The following is a 21,878-nucleotide window of genomic DNA, read 5'->3' as shown; positions in this document are numbered from 1 at the left end:
GGCCTAGGACCTTGGTGTGAGCCAAAGCAGCAGGTGTTAGTTTCCCAGCTCCTTACCGACAGGTACTTGGCTTCCAAGATGGAGATCAGCCCAGCTATAAGGCCCAGCAGCATGGCAAGCCAAGGAGAAGGGATCAGGTAACAAGCGGGGCCCACAGCCACACCGCCTGCCAGCACCGCATTGTGGATATGAATCTGCAAAGAAATGGCTTGTGGGTAAATGGAGTGAGGTAAAGAGGACACTATCTCTCCAAGATACTTGGTAAGCTGGTAGCAAGACAACCCTGTAGCGTCCTCCCTGCTTCTCTGATCCTGAAACCACCTCCTCCCCTCTGTTGAGACTTCATCAGTGGTCTTATCTCACCCACTTCTCAGGCTCTGGAAACAGTCACCCTGACTGGGAGTCATTTAGCTTGAAAGTGCAGTTACTCAGCATCCTAGCCATGCTCACACCCAGCAGTGATGTGTTCTTGGGTGCTTAACCATTCAGTGCTTCAACTTTGCCACCAGAAGCATGGGGTTTTGACTGTACCTACTTGATATGGTTATTGTGAGAATTGAGACAGCTACCACATGTAAAACTCCAAGCCCAATGCCTGGCATAGAACATGAGTAAACGTCCAATAAATATAAGCCATTATAATTTTTACTATTTTTATTATTATTACTGGCTACTTGGTACCTAGGCCTCCCTGTAATTATTGGACCCAATTCCCAATAAACTGGCCCTTGTCCCTGGGTCATGTCTCCACTCTGTCCTTTGTTCCTCTAGAACCCGGGCCTTGCCAGTTCTTGCTCTTACACTGCTTCCTTCTGCCCTTCTCTGTTCCACCCAGATTCCAAGCTCTGGGCCCTGGGACTGGCTTCTGGGATGCCCTGACCTGATGCCTACACCTACCTCCCTGGATGTCCCCATTTTGTCTGAGTCACCACTCCCTGTCACCATGGAGCTCACCTGTGGGGACCCTCACCTCCCCTTAGTGCTGTTAACCTGTCATCCATGGCCACATTCTCTCCACTCCAGCCCCCGCTGTCTGTCCAGACTTTTTCCCACCACCTCTGGCTGGTTGACCTCATGTCCCACTCAACATGGGGACTTGTGTTTTGCCTTCAGCTCTACTCTCTCACCCATCTCTCCTCCCAAAACTCGCACAGGCAGTCTCCTGGCCACGTTGATAATAGCAGCTGATATCCACCCAGGTCTCGCCCTGTGTGAGGCACTTTCGTGCATTGTCTAGCAAGTGCCACTTTTCAGCGGGAGGCAGCTGAGACTCCAAAAGTTTAAGTGGCTTGGCCGCTGTCACATGGCTAGGGAAACAAAGTTCTTTACTTCTGACTCTGTTCATTCTATTCTTGAAATTTCTTGGGGGAAGGGGAGAGACTAATTCCACCCCCATTTTTCTCTGCTGACTGCTGTTCACGTGGCTGGCTTTAGTAACTAGCAGAAACGGGGTTCCAACTTGGGTTTGTTTGATGTCAAGGCTGACAGGTTTAATCACAGTCTCTAGAGAGCCTTTGATCACTTGCCGGTCTCCTACGTGCCAGGGCCCATTCTGACATGCCAGCGCTGTCTGGGCTGATGCCCCACGGTGCTGCAGACAAGGCTCCATCACCTGACATGCTCTTTCCCAACCCATGGGGCTGCGCTGGGGGAGGGGACATGAATACGTGTGTCAGGTCTACATGATCCAAGTGCGGCCCGAGGGACAGTCCCCCTCCCCCTCTCCTCACCATGTTGATCTTCCCTCGAGAGTGAACCAAGGCTGACACCAAGATGGCTGTCACTGCGCTGACCGCAAGGGCATAGTAAGTGTTGAACACAGCCTTCTTCCTTTCGCTCAGTAAGTCCAGCAGAGAGGAGTTGAAACTCGGCCAGAATATCCACAAGAAGAGGGTGCCTGGAGGCCACAGAGTGTCAAAGGCGGGAACCAGTACTCCTGCTCCAAAGCCTGAGCCTCCGGGGGCTTCAGACAGGAGACTCCTGGAGCTAGCAAGTCTCCACTCGGTCACCCCTGTCCTTTTCCTCCACCCCCAGGCCCGGCTTTCTTCACTTGTCCAATTCCCTTCTTTAAGTTGAGGACAAAAGGATTGAGATGTAACAAGTCTCTCCTCTCCTTTGGATACTAATGAAGAGAAGTTCCCTGGAGGGGAATGCTTCATTCAAAGGTCTGAATTCATCAAATGCTATTTGAGGAAACCAGTCACTATAGAGGGGCTTCAGACACCCAGGGCACGTTGGTGAAGGAGAAAGATTTTTCTGCAGAGCCTCTGCCCACCCCAGATCTGAGACCAATCCCTAACCCGTCCTTACCGAGCATGGCAAACAAACTGGGACTCGTTGCCATCTGAGTTTCCTGCTTCATTTCTTTGGGAGGCTTTGGGAGGCAGTAGGATGCAGTCAGCCCAAAATAGGCCGCAAACACATGGATGTACATCATACTTATGTGGTTGTCCATCTGCAAAAAAAACCAGTAGGAGCAGTGAACGTCAGCGTCCTCTACCCACGGGGAATCCCCCAGGTTCCTCAGAGAAAGTTCTGCACTTCATGTAGGAGGTGTGATTTGAAGTCAGGAGACTGACCCAGCCCAGTTCCCCTTTCAGAGGGGCCCCGTGAGCTTTCTCGTTTGTGATCAGCTCTCATCTTACTTAATCATACCTGACCTTGGCAGGGCTATGGCAGAGGAGCTGGGAGAGCCATTTGGACAGGCTTCACCCACACAGCTGGCTTCAGCTGTAGACTTTTGACAGTCTCCCTCGATGAGATCCCATGTACAGACACATGTTGACTGGTTTGAAAGAAGACATTGGCCATGTAGCTCATAGGACCACTGCCCATGGTGTCCCAGGAATTAATTCTCTTTTTGTACATCCCATAATCATATTGTGAATAGCACAAGCAACAGTACCATATTTTGGAAGTTAAAGGCATTTGTTTGCTCTGTGTAAACATTTAGCATAGACCACACTCTTGTAATCCTATTTTGGCCAGTCCTTTTTTTTTTTTTTTTTTTTTTTAATCCCTGAAGCCTCACCAAAGGGAGGCAGAGCCCTCCCCTTCTACCTGCTCGGCTCTCATCCCAGAGGTCCCTCCTCACAGCACCATGACTCACATTGAGGAGTTTCTTGCCAACTATCCTCGTGGTGCTAAAGGCTGTCAGCTCTATCAGCATCATCAACACCAGCTGCACTAGGTTGACCTTCCCCAGGACGGTGCCCGCTGAGATCAGCACAGATGTAGCGCTCATGGTGGCCATCTGAACACTGGGGAGAGTGGGCAAGACCGGGATGACTAAGAAGGAAGGATGCCTCTCACTCATTTATTCATTCACACATTCAGCAAACACTTGTTGAGGACTTAGTCCCTGTCTTCAAGAAACTGAAGACACAGCCCGAGAAGTAGACACAATTTCTGCTCATGTGGGGATGGATGCTGCTAGGGGCAGCTACACTGAAAGATTGGTCTGCACACATGTATCTGTACTGAGAATGCTCCCAGGATCTCAGAGAAATGTCAAGGTGAGTTACAGAGGCCTATTGTTCCCACAGGCGCCCCGTCTGGGATCTGACAACTGGGATTCAGCCCTTGGCTTCTCTTCGGCCGCCATCTCTCACAGATGCTCAATAGAGGGCGCTCTTCACCTGCTAGCCCGCCTGCCCTTTGGCCACCCATCACACTCATCTCTTCCTTTCCACCTTAGTGAAAAGAGACTGGGTTTGGAAGCAGGACAAGCCTGGCTTCCAGTTCCAGCTTTTCTACTTGAGCAGTTATTTAATCTCACTGAGCCTGTTTCTCCATCTGTAAAATAAGAATGATGATAATACTTATCTCATGGTAGTGCTGTTGGGGAGCAGAAGGAATAGTCGTACATACGTGTCTAGAACACCATGACTGGCACAAAGAACTAACTCAGCCCTATTACTGATTCGTTTCTCCCCTTGACAAATGAGCAAGCTTAGTGTTGGGATTCAGAAGGAGAAAAAATTTTTGATTTCCAGGCACTTAGGATTCAGCTGGGGAGATAACCCTGTCGATTAAGACGATGTGCGATATCATGAACCAAGAGGGGCTCACTGGAGAGAGAGAGCAATGTGAACTGGACTCATCAGGGAGGGCTTCCTGGGGGAGGTGGCACTGTGCAGGACAATCCATGGTGGTTAAACCAACCCATCCTCCTCTGGGCACATTGCTGAGACCACGCCCCTCCCCCTAGGAGTTGATGATAATGCAATAATAATAATAATAACAACAACAACAACAATCTGTTGAGCATTATGTATAACTGGCTTGAAACTACATCAACTCATTTAAATTTTAATGCTCCAAGTAACCCTCTGTAAATGGTGCTAGGGTACCACTAATGACCTCCATTTTACAGAGAGGACATTGAGACTAGAAGAGGTGGCTTTTTCTGGTAATGGCCTCACAGCTAGTTAATGACAAACTTAAGGGTCAATCCCACCCAGTTGCCGTGGATCCAAAGCCTGTGCTCTGAAGTTTGGAAACAGTCTTCCCAGCAATTGCTGCCAATGTAGTGTCCTGCTTAAGTTTCAAGGACTTCAGAGGGAAGGTCAGAGCAGGTCCAAGGGTATGGGGAAGGAATCTCACAGGGACCAGGAATTACTTAGAATAAAGTCACTCAGTGTTTCACCGTGGCTGGTCATGTTAGATCTTCTGGGTGAGTGCTCTTTTTTTTTTTTTTTAAAGGAGGGGATTTAAAGGACCTCGTGCACGCTAAGCACAAGCTCTACCGCTGAGCTCTACCGCCGTGCCATGTGTGAGTGCTCATTTAATTGGCAAAGGCCTAATTCAAGAGCATGTGTGCTGGTGGTGGGCTTTCAGACCTCCCGGGCCAGCTGGGACTGCAGAGGTGTTGAGACAGTGAGGTGCAGTACCCAGGACAGTCTCTGTCTAGGCTGCCTAGGTTGGAATCCTAACTCAGCCACTTCCTGGCTGTGTGGCCTTGGGCAAATTACTTAACCACTCTGTGTTTCAATGCTCTCACCTATAAGGTAAAGGCAAGGTCTGTGGAGGAATGTGAAAGCAAAGTGAGTTAAGATATGTCAAGCTCAATAAGGGGGTTGTTTATTGCTATTATAGGCCCTCCTGGACCTTTCAACATACAGCATTAAAAATATCACAACTTTTAGAGTTCTTTTTCTTTTCATTTTTGCTCCAGTAACCATTTACTAAGTCCTTACTATGTGAAGGAAACAAAGGAGGACAAAACTGAATTAGACCGGCCCCTGCCCTGAAGGGACTGGTCATCGGTGACTCAAGCAGAACCAATTCAGTGCCAAGTCAGGCTGCGCGATGCGGGTGAGGCCGAGCAGGAGGGAGAGGGCCTGTCTGGGAGGCAGGCCTGGCCACCGCCCACTAGCCCAGCCAGAGCCGGAAAGGTCAGGAAGGAGCCCATTGTTCAAATCCGTGAAGCCAGTCCCTTTGAGGGTCACAGCTGGGAGGATCCAAGGGGGCAGGGCAGGGCAGGGGCGTTCACTCAGGCAATAAATGGCCTCTTCTTGTCTTTCCAGATTGAGGCAAGAGCAAACAGATCTCTGCAGGCAGGACGTCAGAAGAAGGGGGCAGCCTGGAGACACCTGGAGACCAAGGTGCAGGAGGCTGAAGTCTTGTGTGACCTTAAGCCATGGCAGCAGAAATATCAGACCAGGACCATCCTGTCAGAATTACCCCCCAAGTGCCCTTTGTCACTTCCCAAGTGGTTACTGGGGTTATTGAATCCCCATGGGGGTTGGTTTACAAGCCAAAAGGTGGAGAGTTTTTCCAGGGCCAGTGGGGAGCTGACTAGACTGTGTTTCTTGTCATCGTCACTCTGGAGCGTGTGGGAAAGGTTACAGAGAGTAAAAACTGAAGCCATTTCCACCATTTAGCTGTGTGACCCTAGGTAAGTGTCTTATGCTCTCTGAGTGTCTAGTTCCTTGCCTGTATACCAGGTCAGATCCCTGCTTGGAAGGGTGAAACAATGTTTGTGAAGCTCAGCACAGAGCCTGGCTCATGGGGACATGTTCAACAGCAGAGCCCAGAGGTTTAGAATGGTCTCAGAGGGGAGGGTAGAGTGGCCTTGAAAGGTGAGGGGGTCCTCAAGATGCCCAAGGAGGGATTTATCATCACCTGGGCAAGACAGAAATTCAGAACTGGATAAAACAAAAAACAATTCTTAAAGAAAAAATTTACCTAGCTCCTCCTATTAAGTGTGAATACCTTTATTTACATATCTATCTATCTATCTATCTATCTATCTATCTATCTATCATCTATCTATCTATCTATCTATCTATCTATCATCTATCTATCTATCTATCTATCTATCTATCTATCTATCTATCATCTATCTATCTATCTATCTCCATTGCAGCTCAATGCATACACACACACACACACACACATATATATATATATACATACATACTTCTGTGTAACCATCACCCAGGATAACAGAGAATGTTTACTGCATCCCATAAGCTTCTTTTGTGCTCCTTCCTAATCAATGAACACCATTCCCTAGGTAACCATTATTCTGACTTCTAGCAACACAGGTTACTTTTGCTAGTTTTTAGAATTTCTTATAAAGGCATCTAAATAGACCAAAGTTAATTGAAAGAAACTAAAGGCATAGTGATTTCTTCTCCATAAGCATTTGAGGACGGAGAGTACATCTTTCTTTTCAAGAGACTATCACTCTGATTGTAGATTTCTGTTTTGTTTTGTCTAATCTCTATTCATTTTCTTCGAACTTATATTTATGGTGTAAGTTTACAAAATCAACATTAATAAAAAAAGAAAGGACACAGGGAGTGCCATAGACCTGGGCCCCTTGCAGTGCCACAGAGTAGCGTTGTGAGATAAAATAGGAGACACCAGTTAAATTTGAATTTTAGACAGTGTGAACTGGACTTACCAAGGAGGGCTTCCTGGGGAAGGTGGCACTGAACAGGACAATCCATAATGGTTAAACTAATAATTTTAGACCAACAATGAGTAATTTGTTAGTATAAATAAGTCCTGAATACTGCATGGTGTTGATGCTGGAAAGAGAAGGGGACATCCCAGCTCTTCTAGAACCTACCCTCTTGGGCCCCACACCCCCAAGGACCCAAAAGCGAGCCTGCAGCCATCCAGTTACCTGGACAGATTGATGACAATTTTCTTAAGGGAGAGTTGCTTCAGGAAGCCATCCAGTAGGACTGTGAACTGCACCCCGAGGGCCAGCAAGAAGAGATTGAAGGCTACACTGCTCCAGCAGTGTCTCCGCAAAGATGTGTTGAGGAAGCCCAAGCCAAGGGCCGCCATGAGGATCACATCCTGGATGACTGCTCAGGGAAGAGACGTTGAGGAGGAGGGAGAGGCAGATAAGGTGGAAGGTTGTGTGAAATTAGTGTTTTACAGAACGGCAGCTGGGAGGGACATTAAGGATTATTTAACAGTGCTTGGCCAAGTTACTTCTCCTCTTTGAGCCTCAGTTTTCTCATCTGAATAATGAGGATAACATATACACCATGCAGGGAAGGGTTAACTGAGCTCATGCTGATTAATACTAATGCTAATACTGCATTCAGTAAATGTAGCAATTATTGTTATTAAACATAATGACATGAACACGTGCTGAGCATCAGGACCATTCCCCGGCACATAGTTAACACTCAGGAAAGGTAATTACTCCGGCTATTGAGAATCAGGTTCAACCTCCCGATCATGCACATGAGAAAATAAGGCCACAGAAGCTGGTGACTTGGCTCAGGTCACACAGAAAAGAGGGGGCAGAAGCAGGCCCAGAGTGCATAGGCAAGAACCAAATTATCTTGGCAGAAAATAGCTCTCCCACTTTGGCCACTACTGAGAGGGACGTAGGGGGCCGGCTGAGAGCACCAGGGCATCTGGGTGACCTTCACCTCTCCCAGCCTCAGACCCTGTGCAGAGGCTGCTGGGGCAGGTGAGCACAAGGGACTTACCTATTGTTCGGGAGGGGACCAGCAAAAGGAACAGGGTGGATGCTTTGAACTAATTCCAGGTTTGAAAAACGGGTAACGGTTTAGGCTCTGGAACCAGATAAGCTTGGGGTCATATCTGGGCTCTGGCACTTTCCGGCTGTGTGGCTTCATCTCTCTAGTCATTTAATGTCTCTGAACTTTTATAACAGCCTACATTTATTAAGTGTTTACCAAGTGCCAACACTGTTTTAACCATTTTGCATAAACTCTCTCATTTAGTTCTCACAACCACCCTTCAATTTGGGCGCTGTTATTATGACCATTTTACAGATAGGAAAACCAAGGCACAAAAGGATGAAGTAACTTGCTCTTGCTGGCAGAGCTGAGATCTAAACCTAAACCGCCTGCTCTGAAGCCTGTGCCTTGACCTATCTGTTCTCTTGGTGTTCTCATCCATTCAATGGGGAATATAATCATACCTCCCTCGTCAGGTTGCAAGAATCAAATAGTATAATGCACATAATTTCTCAAAATAGTAAAGACTATTTTATTAACAAACATCAACTATTTTCACATGTGTATAGATGCCTGGAGAGAGAGCTTGAAAGAATTTTTCCCCCTAGGGAGATTATGTCTGGGTTGAGGAGAGTTTTACTTTTTTTTTTTTTTCCATTTCAGTGTTAAAATTTTCTACAACCAGCATGTAGACAGTAAATTATTTTCTTTTAAAGGAAAAAGGCATGGGCTTTGAGGTCAGACAGTTCAGTTTGACCGCAGCTCTATTGTTCCCTATTCGGTTAACAATATAAATTGCCAACATTTGACTGTTTTGACCTATAAAAATGGCAATTTATGTGTTTCACCCTCTTAGTTGTGCAGATTTACAGGTTGCTTACTTTCCCCATCAGCTAAATAGGGACAATTATCCTCCTGCCTCAGAGGGTGCTGGGAGATCCAAAGGAAGTCATGTCTTTTGTTCAAGAGCCGGGTACAGTGCCTGGCACGTACGTGATCATCACCATCATCACCCTCACAGTGATAATGACTCACCTGGTCTCCACTGGTCTCCAGCCTTGGCTCTGATAACAAAGAGGAAGCTTTCACTTCCAGAATTCTCCAAAGCCTCTTCAATTTATATTTAAATTCACTTTCATTGAAAAGTACGCATCCCTAGGGTCTTGCACGTAGTATGTGGGTGAGTGTTGATGATCCCATATCAGCCTGACAACACCGGGATGTAGGAGACCTGGGCACCTCCATGTGATCTGGGGACTTGGGCAGTGGGTAAGAAGTGGGGGTTCGGGAAGATTCAAATTCTTGCACTTTCTTCTCTGACATGAGGGAAGGAGAGGTATCGGCAATGATTCTGTCTTGCATCCTCTTAGGAATTGGGGTGGAATGTGGGTGGGCAGGGCACATTTTGTATAGGGCAATCCTCTTGGGATTGCTCAGATTCCTTCAAAAGCCAAGCAGGAAACTATGTGTATGAAGGGTACAATGCTAGGGTCCGGACTTCAAATTGAAGTTTCCATGAGTAGAACACACTTCCATTTTCCTCTCATTTTATAGAAGGGGACCAGAGAGAGTCTGTAACTTCCTCAAGGCCATACAGCATGTCAGCAGCAGAACCAAGCTCTGAATTCCCGGTACAGTGCCCTTCCACCAGGCTGGGCTGTTTCTTTCTCTAGTTTGCCCTCACCTCACTAAGGGACCTTGGGCAAGTCCCTTGCCCTCTTTGGGCCTCAGTTTCCCTATCTGTAACACGCAGGAGTCAGACTGGATACTCTCTAAGGACCTCACCGCTCTGGGGTATTCCTAGGCAGGGGTCAGTGAGTGGGGACAGGTGGAGCTCTAAAGATTAGAAAGTCAGAGGCTCTTGGTTGGGGGGCTTTATCAGGCACAGCTGCAATGCCTGCTGCCAGGTCTAGGAGCTCAGGACCTTCCTCCCAAGGCCCCACCCTGTCCCTGAGGGAGGGGTTGCGCTTCAGCCAGGGGGATGAAATTACGGTGTTAGTTTCTGGGAGCTGTTGACAGAGCCCATTCACCCTTCACCCCAGACTGGTCAGTAAATCTCGTATGATTTCAAGGCCTCTCTTCCCTCACCCCCTGCATCCTCCTACATCCCACAACGTGGACCCCAACTTCTATCCCAATTGAGGGCCTCCCCACTGATGTCAGCCTCCACCTCTCAGAGCCTGCGCCACGCCCCACATGAGCTGCTGGTCTGATATGCTAATGGACTCAAGGTGTCCAGGGGTGACAAGGAATGGATCGCTGCGGGGGGGCCCCAATGACTGGGCCCCAGTGGGGAGTTTTACAGTCTGAAACAGGCCTTCGAAGTTTATTAAAGTCCCATGACTTAGAGAAAATCTAACTTGGGAGTCCTGCAGGGCAATAATTACTATCATTGTAACAGCGGGCACATATACGATGCCCTCCACATACCAGGCACTGTTCCAAGTGCCTGACAGCCTTAACCTACAACAACCTCAGGCAGGAGGTACGGTTTATTATTCCCACTTTACAGATGGGGAAACAATGGCACAGAGAGGTGCTGTAACTAGCTCAGGTCACACAGCTAGCAAACTGTGGTGGAAGATCTGAATCCTGACTCTGCGTTTAACCACTATGCCATCCCGCCTCATCATACAGCATATCCAGGGTCATGTGAAGAGTGTGGGCCCGAGTCAGGTTGTCAGAGTCAGAGCCTGTCTCTACCTCTGTGTCCCTACTTCCTCATCTGTAAAATGGTCTGAAACAGAGGCACCTGCTCAGCGGACTGCTGTGAGCACTGAGTTCGCTGGCTCCTACAAATCGCTTAGCCTGGTGCTGGGTGCTAGTAACTAAGTGTTAGTAACTATTATCCCATGCCTGCCACTTAGCTGTGTGACTTTGGGCAGGACTGTTCCCTCTCCTTCGACCTGGCTGCCCCTGAGAGTCTAGTTCTCTCTTCCCACCCACACTTGCCCCTGCCCTATGGCCTGCAGACACTTCAGCATCATCAGCTCTGAGGCCAGGCCCTGGTTTGGTCCCTCAGGCCCTGGGCTCAACCTCCACACTGTGCTCTCCACCACTGGATAGGAGGACCTCTGCAGCCCTGGTCTGGGACCATCCATGGAGTCCCATGCTGCCTTCCCTTCCCCCACTGCCTTAACTCCCACCCTACCCTCACCCCTGCAGCAGTCTGGGAAGAGAAAAAGAGATTGCCCAATCAAAGGGCAGCCAAGGCTAAAATGTGGAAGGTGCCAGGATTTGGGCATATTTACATGTCACTGGCAAAGCCTCTGTGGTCTCTTAGTAGCTGTCCTTCCTGCTTCTAAGGAGTGCAGAGGGGAACTGGGTGGTAGCCACAGTGCAGGGCCTAGGATCATCCCCCAATTTGGCAGCTTTCAAGCAGGCTCTGTGTGATAGACTGGCATAGTAATGGCCCCCAGTGAATCATGCCTTCCAGTATAGACCCCGCCCACCCGAGTTTGATCTTGTGATTGGCTAATTGGCTGTGGCTAATGGAGCATTAGCAAACACGATACAAGCAGAGGCTTGAAAAGCACCTGGGCACTGGGGCTTGCCCTGTCTTACTGTGGTAACTCCTCAGCTGCCCTGTGAAAAGCCTGGGCTAGTCTGCTGGAGCCATGTGGGCTAGCTGCCAGCCAGCACCAACTGCCAAACATGTGAAGGCAGTCATCTGAAGCCATATAGCCCCAGTCAAACCTCCAGGCTGGAGATGCATGGTAAGCCTAGGTGAAACCAACAGAAGAACTGCATCGCAGAGTATGGCTGAAATTGCTGAACCACAGAATCATGGTCGGGAGCAAATTAGATGATTGCTATTTTAAGCCAGTAAGGTTGGGGGCAGTTTGTTATGCAACAGTAGATAATAGACACACTGACTTCCCCTAAGTACCTCACAGGCACCTCAACCCCAAGCCCAGGATGAATATATCACTGTATCTGCTCCTCCCCTTGCACTTCTCATCTCAGGAATGGGCACCTCCATCTGCCAAATCGTATGTCTGAAGCCATCCTTGACTCCTCCCTCGTTTTCACCAAGTACAGCTGATTTTACCTCCGAAATATCTCTTGAATCTGACTCTTTGCTTCTTCCCTCAGAAGGTGCTCCAGACAATCTACGGGGGCTGCCAGAAGCAGAGACTGCACTTTAAGTTCTATTCATTTTTACTTAAAAAATAAGAAATTAAAGTTTATTAACAATAAAAGCTAGTGTCCTTTATCAGTCTTCGTATGTGTTCATTCTTTCAATCCTTTCAACAATTTAATGAAATAAGTACTATCATCATGTGACAGAGGTTGAAATGGAGGCAGAGAGAGGTTGAGGGATTTGCCCAAGGTCTCACAGATAAGAGGCAGAGGCAAGATTTGAATCAGTCTAGCTCCAGTAGTCCCCAAACTTCTGTGTGCACTACAGTCTCTTAGACGACTTGGTAAAACACAGACTGCTGGGCCCCACCCCTTGAGTTTCGGAGCAGTAGGCATGGATGGGGCCTGGGAACTTGCATTTCTAACAAGCTCCCAAGGGATGCTGAGGTGGCTGATCTGGGGACCACATTTTAAGAACCTCTGATATAGGTTCTTCTACCTCTAAAGGCACTTGGTGAAGTTTGCAACTCTGCAAGAGTTTAATGTTCAGATGAACCCAGAAGCCTCTTCTCATTTGCTCAGGATGTCAGACAGCTTAGTCTCCTAGCTTTAGAAGATGTCCTTAGGGAACATTTGGCCACCAAGAAGGGAGTGACACGTGTTTCTCCATATTCATCATGTTGCAACTAATGACAGGGTTTTGTTTTGTTTTGTTTTAAAATTCATCTCTTTATTATGGAAAGTTTTAAGCATACACAAAAAAAGAGTGAGTAGCACAGTGAGCCTCTTGTCCCCCTTCCCAGCTTTGATGACTGTCACACGGGGTCAACCTTGCTTTTATTATCCTCCTCTACTTGTTTTCTTCCTTCCTTTCCTTCTTTTTTTCTGGCATGAAGCAGACCCCAGACACCATGCCATTTCTGTATGCTTCTCTAACAGGGCCTTTAAAAACACCCACCAGGCTCCTATCACACCTAACAAAACCAACATCAATTCGTGTATCTGCTAGAATATTCACATTTTATTCAGATTTCCAGATTATCTCAAAAATGCCTTTTTTTAGAATTGACTGGTTTAAACAACTTATTAGCGTTTACATGGACTGGATTAGATTAAGTGGATTGACAGAACATGACTTAGTTTTAACTCAACTGACCTTCACAAAACAGACTGATGGCTTAAATGAGTCCTGCCAAAAAACACAGACTGAAGGCAAAAGAATACTGGCAGTCAAGCACACGGAAACAAAAGGGCAGAGTGATACTTCTCTTGGGCAGACTCTTCGACAGTCACATTCAAAGTTTTAAAAAAGTCAGTCTAATCATATCTGACAAGAAATCAAGCAAGATAATTTGAAATTATCCAGAAGACTCTAAAGAAAAGGATTTACATCCATTATCATTACTGGTAACAGTGGACTTTGCCTTAAGAGTGACTGACACCATTATGACCAGTAATTTCAAAATATTATATGTTTTATTTTGATCACTTTCACATTTTCTAATTTGTGTATATGTATTATAATGTACAAAATATATTAATGTAGCAGTACTTAAGTCTAACATTGCCTGTTTGATAAAATGGTGTTCACAATCAGAAAAGTATGAAGCCCTCTGGTCCATTCTACACCACAGCCTCTGCACTGGCCTCCCATTTCGAGTCATCCCCCATGCCAGCCCTAGGATGGCTTTCTCCATAACCCAAATGTGAACTGATCACCCCCTTTTCCCTAGTAGATCAAAAGAATGAAGGGCAAACTTCTTGCTCAACACAATGGGTCCACCATGCCCTGCCTCCCTCTTTCTTCTCCAAAAACACTGCAGTGTTGAACCCTAGCCTGGTCCAGTCCAGTGAGTGCACACACAGTGGTTCCTGCTGTGTGCTCCACTCTCCACTTTCACACAGTTATTCCTACCGAGGCTCCAAGACCTGGCTGGCCAGTCACTCTCTCTGCCTGGGTTGTGGGCCCTCCTCTGTGCTTGCATATGAAGCGAGCATCTCAGGACACTTTACATCTATGTGTAAGTAGCACAGCCTAGGAATAAAGAACATGGACCCTGGATCCATACTACAAAGTTGGAATATTGGCTCCTATGCCTACTGGTCATATGACAAGTGATTCAACTTCACTGTAAAGCAGGGCCATGAAACATCGTTGTTACATGGCGTGCAGATTGAAACCAGGCTGCCCAAGTTTAACCCTGCTGTGCTATTGCCAGCTGAGAGACCTTGGGCAAATCACTCAGTGCTTTCTAGCTTCCTCATATGAAAAATGGAGATCATAACAGAACCTATCTCGCAGGGTTGCTGTGAGGGTTCCATGTAAAGCATTTAGAATAGTGCTTGGTGCATAGTAAGTGCTCAAGAAGTATCAGCTCTAATTGGCGTGTGTCTGGATTCCTCACGGTTTATAATACAGGGTTAAATGAATGAATGAATGAATGAATGCATTGAATTACATTGTGCTAGATTAAAAAGAATTAAATTGAAAGGAATTAAAATTGTGCCCAGGCCTTGCTTGTTTGGCACTGAGGGCACTCTCTGGGCTCGCCCACTAAGTAGTGCAGGGACTTCCCTCCCGAAGCCATCTCTTTACCCTATTTCCACTGCTGAGGGCCCAGGGTGCCTTCCCTTTGCTTCTGGTTAACTATTCAGTTAACATCACTTAGAAACAAGCAAGCACTCACAGGCTCAATCTTCAGCTTTGTCTCAAGGATGTCACTCAAGGAGGCCCTTCTATTATCATAAACAACATATGGGCCCACTGATATACTAGAAAACTCACCTCAACTTTTTTTAAAAAGCAAAAACCACACCATTGTGGACACCTGTCTTGTTTACAGTTGTTCTCATCACAGTCTATGAATATTTTTAGCTGCATATAAAATAACAAGCATCCTACATTCCCCTTCAGCTATAGCTTATGGCTCTGGATTTGCAGACAAAATGCAGACTTCCCAGCCCCTAAGTGAGAAGAAAGCTTCCAACAGGAGGGTGGTACCAAAATGAGAAAAAGGGACCCCATAAAGGGAAACAAAAAATCTCAAACCCAATAACAGGCAATTCCTTGCTGTGAAGGGAGGGGGAGGGTGAGGAAGAAGAAGAGAAGCAGAGAATTGTGAAGACCATTTGAGGGAATTCTGGGAACACAGAAGAGGAGTTCCCTCACTCTGCTTGACAAATCAAGGAGGGCTTCACGGAAGAGGTGATCTCCACCCTGGTCCTAAAGCAGAGACTACATTGATGACTGGGTCTTTGCACAACCAATGGAAGATGAGGGAACCCCTTTCCTTGGAGACTTCATGGAAAGGAACACCTAGGCCCCTGGAGGACTACAGACCTTCTCTTCCCTACCGCAGCTATTTGCCTCTGCAACCACCTCCCCTCTGGACACTCACCTCGAAAGGTCCCCAGGAGATCCTTTTGATCCTTTGAAGAAGTGTCATAGGAGGTGAAAAGTAAGAAGATGAGAATGAGAGCCACCTCTAGCAATAAAGCCCACAGGGGCAGGCAGCCCCACAGAGACTGTTGGTACTTGGAGCCCATCCTGTGTCCGTCTCTGTGCAGTGGTTCCACCAGCATCAGGCCTTACTCCTCTGCCCCCACATCCACTTGCAGGAGTGATAGGGGAGACACCCACCAAAGGTCTTATCTTGGGCTGCAAGGCTGGCTCTGCTGGCTCGTTGTGGAGTTAACGCGGGAGCAGAGGAGCTATGACAGGGAGTGGGGAGACATGCATTTATTCTAACACTAATTGATTCATTTAGTCATTAATATATTTATTCATTCAAGCAGCTGCTGCATTCCTCCTCTGGGTCAGGCACTGTGCTCAGTTGAAAAGAGAGCATTCATTCACTTGACACCCAAACATAAGAATCCTCTTTTACCCATTACTTCCATTTACCCTCACCATATCCTTGGAAGAGAGGCAGAGAATAGATCAACTTTCCTATTTTACAAATGGGGAAATTGAGGCTCAGATGGGGCTTTGGATTGGCAAAATTTCTCTTTAAAACCTTACCACATGTCAGAGAAGGCACCCAGTGGGCTCTTTAAAAGGATGTGTTGACTGTTGGTGGGAATGTAAATTGATGCAGCCATTGTGGAGGACAGTATGGAGGGTCCTTGAAAAACTAAAAATAGTCTTACTATATGATCCAGCAATCTCACTCCTGGGCATATATCTGGAGGAAAATATAATTCAAAAAGACACATGTACCCCAATGTTCACAACAGCACTACTTACTATAGCCAAGACATGGAAGCAACATAAATGTCCATCAACAAACGACTGGATAAAGAAGATGTGTATATATATAAAATGGAATACTATTCAGTCATAAAAAAGAATAAAATAATACGATTTGCAGCAACATGGATGGACCTGGAGATTGTCATTCTAAGTGAAGTAAGTCAGAAAGAGAAAGAAAAATACCATATGATATCACTTATGTGTGGAATCTAAAAAAAGGACACAAATAAACTTATCCACAAAACAGAAACAAACCCATAGACTTAGAGAACAAACTTATGGTTACCGGAGGGGAAGTGGGTGGGAAGGGATAAATTAGGAATTTGAAATTTATACCTCTTGGAGAGTGATGGAAATGTTAGTTATCTTGGTTGTGGTGGTGGTTTCATTGGTGTACACATCTACCAAAATTCATCAAATTGTACATCTGAAATATGTATAGTTTACTATACAGGAATCATACCATAACAAAGATGTTAAGGAAAAAAAGAATGTGTTTAATGAATGAAAGCAAAGAAAAATACTAAGCCCTGGGGAGGACATAGACAGGACCCACAGATAACTAACTCCTCAGAGCTACACAGTTGAAATTATTTCTATCAGAATCTGTATTTAAATCTACCTGTTTCTAAATCTCTTAAGGGCAGATGAGGGAAAAGACAGGAGGCTTGGGTTCAGCTCTAGTAAAACTCTGGCAGGAGTCCTGATCCAGCCCAAGGTTGAAGTGGGCCCTCCCCTTACTCCTTCTGGTCACTTCCTCACAGAGCAACCCAGGACTCTCCCTGGGACATGAGCACTCCAATGCATTTAAGGAAGGCCACTGGCCTCAGCACCCCCATCCCACAATGGAGGACAGTCCGTTTGAATGGGACTTAGGGCACCTGGCCTCAAGTTCTGACCCTGCAGCTAACTTCTTTGACCACATCCATGTGCCTAGCAGAAGGTGTGATATATAATAAGCATCAGGAAAGGGTGGGAGGAGGGGGAAGGAAGAAATGGAGGAATCGAAGTTTTTTTTACTTTCTACACTGGCCCCAGCCACTGGCCACCGAGTATAGACTGAATTTATGGGGGCCCAGAAAGTCAAACTAGGATAGGAGTTGCGGGGAGGCAGATTTTGGCCCAGCAAGAGTGGATACTTTCTTGGCCATTCATGAGGTAGTGAGCACCCTGTCACTAGGGGAATGTAAGCAGAAGTTGATGGTTACTTGTCAGAGATGTCTTACAAGTGAATCATATGTGGGTCATGGGAGATTTTAATCACCTGGTAGAATCTTGTCATTTTGTTTTTAGATGAAGAAGCTTAAGACTCAGAAGGTCATAACCAAGGTCATACAGTCATTGGTATCAGTCACTTCTTGCTCAGTACAGCTTTACTTACAGAAGAGAAAAGTTGACAATAGCCTAAATGCCCAGTAGTAGGGGACTGGTTAAGCAAACTACAGGACACACAACTTGCCACCAATATGATGGTTCTGAACATGGGGACAAATCCAGAGAAAAATGCTTTTAAGATATATCAAAAGTGTCAGAGAGGATATATTACTTGGTGAAAAAAGAAGTTATGGAACAGTGTGTACAGTATGTTCCCACTTTTGTGAAATAATAATAACAATACAATATGTTAAGGCATGCATAGGAAAAGAAAATGGGCTGCAAACCACTAACTGGTTACTTTTGCTTTAGGTGTTGTTAGGAGCTAACATTTACTTAGCACTTAGCATTGCTCGGCACTGTCCTAGGCCCTTTACAGGTATGAACTCAGCTAAGGAGTCTGTGAAGTGGGTACTGTTGGCCGTATATTACAAATGAGGAACAAACCTGAGACACAGGAAGTTTAGGTGACTTGCCCAAGCTTACGGGGCTAGTAAGTAGTAAGAGCTGGGATTTAAACCCAGGCAGTCTGACTTATGCATCTGGGTGTTTAACCACTTAACTTTAGCTCAGATAACTTCTAAGTCTTCTTCTACCTCCAAAAGTCTAGGAATGTAGGATTCCAAGCCCTCTGCTACCTCAGCAGTAAATAAGGGAGAAAGTGCCAGGATCTCTTGAGGTTGGAGATCAGAAGTCTCTATTTCCCTTATGGTCAGCCCTGGTCCTGATTTCTGGCCTTCTTTTGGCCATCAGCATTTGGTATGAACTGGGTTTCATTAAGGGGGGAACTCCTCTGTGAGTAGGATGAATGAATGTGACTCCTGCTGGCCTGGGTCCTGTACCAGCAGCTTGTAAATCAGGCAGCCGGACCCACCTGCCCAAGGGCACCAAATGTCAGGCAGATGGACACTGAAGACTTCCAGTCACTGCTAGCCCCTGGGCTTGAAGCTCCCAGACGGTTGTGTTTAGCAGCTGGAAAACTCAGTGGTGGCATCCTAAACCCCTGTGTGTCCTGATCCTGCCCCAAAGAGGGACAGACTGCTTGACAAGAGGGCCAAGCTCCTCACTGAACAGAAAAGCTTTCTTTCATAAAAGGCAGTACCCACTGCAGTGGGCCTCTCCCAAAAGACTGGTCAGGAGGGAAGTTTTCTCTCTTCCCTTCTGACTCTTGCAAAAGGCCCCTGTTTTCGGACTACAGGTCCAGATAGTCTGACTCCAAATCTTCAAGGCAGAACCTCTGATACTAAGCAGCACAGGTGATCTAGGGCAGAAGTGTTGTAAGACAAATCAAACGTTAATTGCAGACTCTGAACAACAGAGGTGAATGGCTTTTCAGTGAACATGTCTTTCAACTTTTTGGGTATATGTTTGAAATTTTTCATAATAAAACGTTGGGGAAAAAAGCGTTGTGTGTACCTGCCACTTCCAATGCCTAAAACATTCCTCCCCCCAGGCATCTGCATGCTCCCACCCTCACCAACTCAGACCCAAGCAACGTGAAACCAGGAATGTTTGACTGTTGTATCTTCAGCACCCAGGGCTTAGTCCATAGTAGGATCTCAGTAAATATTTGTTGACTGATTGACAGCAGCCATTTCTGGAATGCCAAGCGTTGGGCCAAGCATTTTGCACACATTATTTCATTTACTCTTCTCCTCAAGCCTGTGAGTACAGGCATCATCACTCCCATCGTACAGATGAAAAAACTGCTGCTCAGAGAGTTGATGTGAGTGCCCAAAGCCACACAGCTAATAAACAGCAGAATTAGGGCCCAATCTACATCCATCTGATGCCATAGCTTGCGCCGTTAACTACTCTGCAATTCTACCTTCCATGTACTAAACCACTCACAGTCTCAATTTTCTTATGAGTCAAATAAGATGAGCTGCTTTGTTTTTCTCAGAGAGTTATTATAACAATGAGAATATGTATGTGTGCTTGGCAACGTGTGTTTTGGAAATGAAGGTGGCCAGGTGGTGCCATGACTGTGGCATTCTGGTTTGAGTAGCCAGACTTCCTCCAGGTGTTATGAATCAAGTCAGAGAGATGGCAGCTTCCCTATGTAATCATGCATTTTCTGTAAAAACAGGACTCTATGAGAATATTCACCACACCCTCCTCACCTGAGTCAAGTATGATAAAGCTCAGTCATGGGCACTAACCAAGGAGTTGGGAAGGCCCTCCATCCTCTCTCTGGACGCTTGTTTGCACCAAGGGTGTGATCCTGCTCTTGGCATGCCCAGTTAAAGTGTGGCTAAGTCAATTATTTATTCATTTAACAAACATGAGCTTTGGAGTCAGGCAAACTGGGTTCAAATTCTAGCTCTGCAAATTATTAGCTGTGTGACCTTGAGTAAAATGATCAATATCTCTGAGTCTGTCTCCTTATCTGTAAAGTGGAGAAAATCAATTTTAATCTCATAGGGTGGTTGTGAAGATTAAATAAGGTAGTGCACATGAAGTGTCAGATGTGTAGAAAACACTCCGTAAATGTTAGCAATTATTATTGCACAAGCTTGGCACATTTACTGTAGAAAACTTTGAAAATGCAGAGATGCGTAAAGCTTGCATAAAGCACCCATGATTTCAACATCTCCAAAAACCAGCTCTACTTCTTTGTGCATATATCCTTTCAGGGTTTTTTTCTATTCATGTGAATCTATGCCTTGATTTTTCCTGTAAAAAAGGGATTATATAGCACATTCTCGGTAACTTCCTCTTTTTATGAACCATGTATCCTAAGCAGGTTCCAAGCCAGGAAAAATCTTTCTACAGTACTATTTCATGGTGGCTAAGAGCCCAGGCTCTGACACCAAACTGCCTGGGTTTGAATCTTAGTTCTATCACTTACTGTGTGACCTTAGGCAAATGACTTAACTTCTCTGTGTCATAGTTTTCTCATCTGTAATATGGCACCAATAATAACAGCTTCCTCATAGGGTTGTTGTGAGGATTAGATCAAAATGCACATGGTACTTAGAGAAGTACTTGTACAGAGTAAGGGCTATTCGTAATCATTCTCCAGCTACACTGACCTCCATGGTAAGGATGTGTGATCATTTGTTCGACCAGCTCTCTTTGTGGGATATCTGGGTTATTTCTAAACTCTTTCTGTTCTAAACACTACTATGAACATCCTCCATTAATAGGGTTCTCTGGTGGATACAGATACATGTATTAGAGGTGGCTGTCCAACGTCTGGATTTTTCCATGACTCCTGTGGGACAGGAACAAAGCTCAAGGCAGCTGGGCCAGCCCAGTCTGGTAGGCCCGAGGGGATAGAAGTAGCTAAAAGAGGTGGGCATGCAATTTCCTCATTTGTGAAACAGGGTGTAACAATCTCTCCCCAGGCTATTATGAGCTCAGTTGAAGCTCTTGTACCAATCCCAACCCCTTGGCCATCAGAAGGTCCCATGAGAAGAGGAGGAACAGCCCTGAATTCCTGTCTGGCCCTTGGTCTTTTGATGAGAGCAATGATTTCTCTTCTCTTTCTGTAACATGGCCACTGCTGATCTCCTCTGGTTCCTGATATGGTGATGGGGGTATGGAGGTAGGAATCTCTGTGTCAGGCAGGATGCCTGCCTCATCTCAGCCCAGTTCTGTGCCCTTAGGATCTGAAAGGGTCCTTTCAGGTCTCAGAAGGGAAAGGCTGGAACGTGGCTAGAGACCAAGGGCCTTGGGCTAGGATGAGCCAGGAAAATAGAGTCCAGCTGAGGCAAGAGGAGTGAGAGAGAAGGTAACGGAGAAGGACAGACTTACTAGTCCTGTCCCTGGGCTCTTGGCGAGGAGGCCTTTCCCATCATCCCACTCCAGTCAATCACCCCATCAACAACCCTAACCATCAAGAGCCATTTACAGGCACCGAAGCACGTGCCCACAGCATCAAGGCTTGATATTGCACAGCTTGTGACTTAAGCCAAATTCCTTTACCGTACCAATTGCATGGGTTCCCACTGTGACCAGCTTTGGATGCCATAATAAAGAGAATGGCTTTTCTCTTGCAGGCACTTAGTTTTCTCATCTGTAAAATGGAGCTAATGTGTTCTGCTTCTAAACATAGGGCTTGAAGTGTCTACAGGGGGGATCCTGGCACTGGTTCACAAATGACTCAACTAAGGACACTGGTGAGTTGACATCAGAATTGGATCTGGAACCCAGACTTCCAGATTGTTTCTTCTTGGGCCATCACCCTGAGATTCTCTCTGCCCTTT

At 46.2% G+C, this 21,878-nt stretch overlaps 1 protein-coding gene across 3 annotated transcripts in view; it reads right to left on the bottom strand.

Moving 5' to 3' along the window:
* The window catches only part of RHCE (Rh blood group CcEe antigens), a 32,758-nt gene extending 17,111 nt beyond the window's left edge, over window positions 1-15,647 (bottom strand). For all 3 annotated transcript variants that reach the window (XM_074377146.1, XM_074377147.1, XM_074377148.1), the window contains exons 1-6: window positions 15,440-15,647; window positions 7,139-7,325; window positions 3,110-3,260; window positions 2,311-2,455; window positions 1,731-1,897; window positions 57-194 (exon numbers count right to left, since the gene is read on the bottom strand). In XM_074377146.1, the coding sequence (XP_074233247.1) occupies window positions 57-194; window positions 1,731-1,897; window positions 2,311-2,455; window positions 3,110-3,260; window positions 7,139-7,325; window positions 15,440-15,623 (972 nt within the window). In that variant the 5' untranslated portion in view covers window positions 15,624-15,647. The remainder of the gene's footprint in view (window positions 1-56; window positions 195-1,730; window positions 1,898-2,310; window positions 2,456-3,109; window positions 3,261-7,138; window positions 7,326-15,439) is intronic.
* Between the last annotated feature and the right edge of the window lie 6,231 nt (window positions 15,648-21,878).

Source organism: Camelus bactrianus, chromosome 13 (assembly GCF_048773025.1).
Source record: "Camelus bactrianus isolate YW-2024 breed Bactrian camel chromosome 13, ASM4877302v1, whole genome shotgun sequence".
Taxonomy (NCBI): domain Eukaryota; kingdom Metazoa; phylum Chordata; class Mammalia; order Artiodactyla; family Camelidae; genus Camelus; species Camelus bactrianus.
Note: the sequence above shows the minus strand (reverse complement) of the source record. Positions and strands in the feature narration are given on the sequence as shown.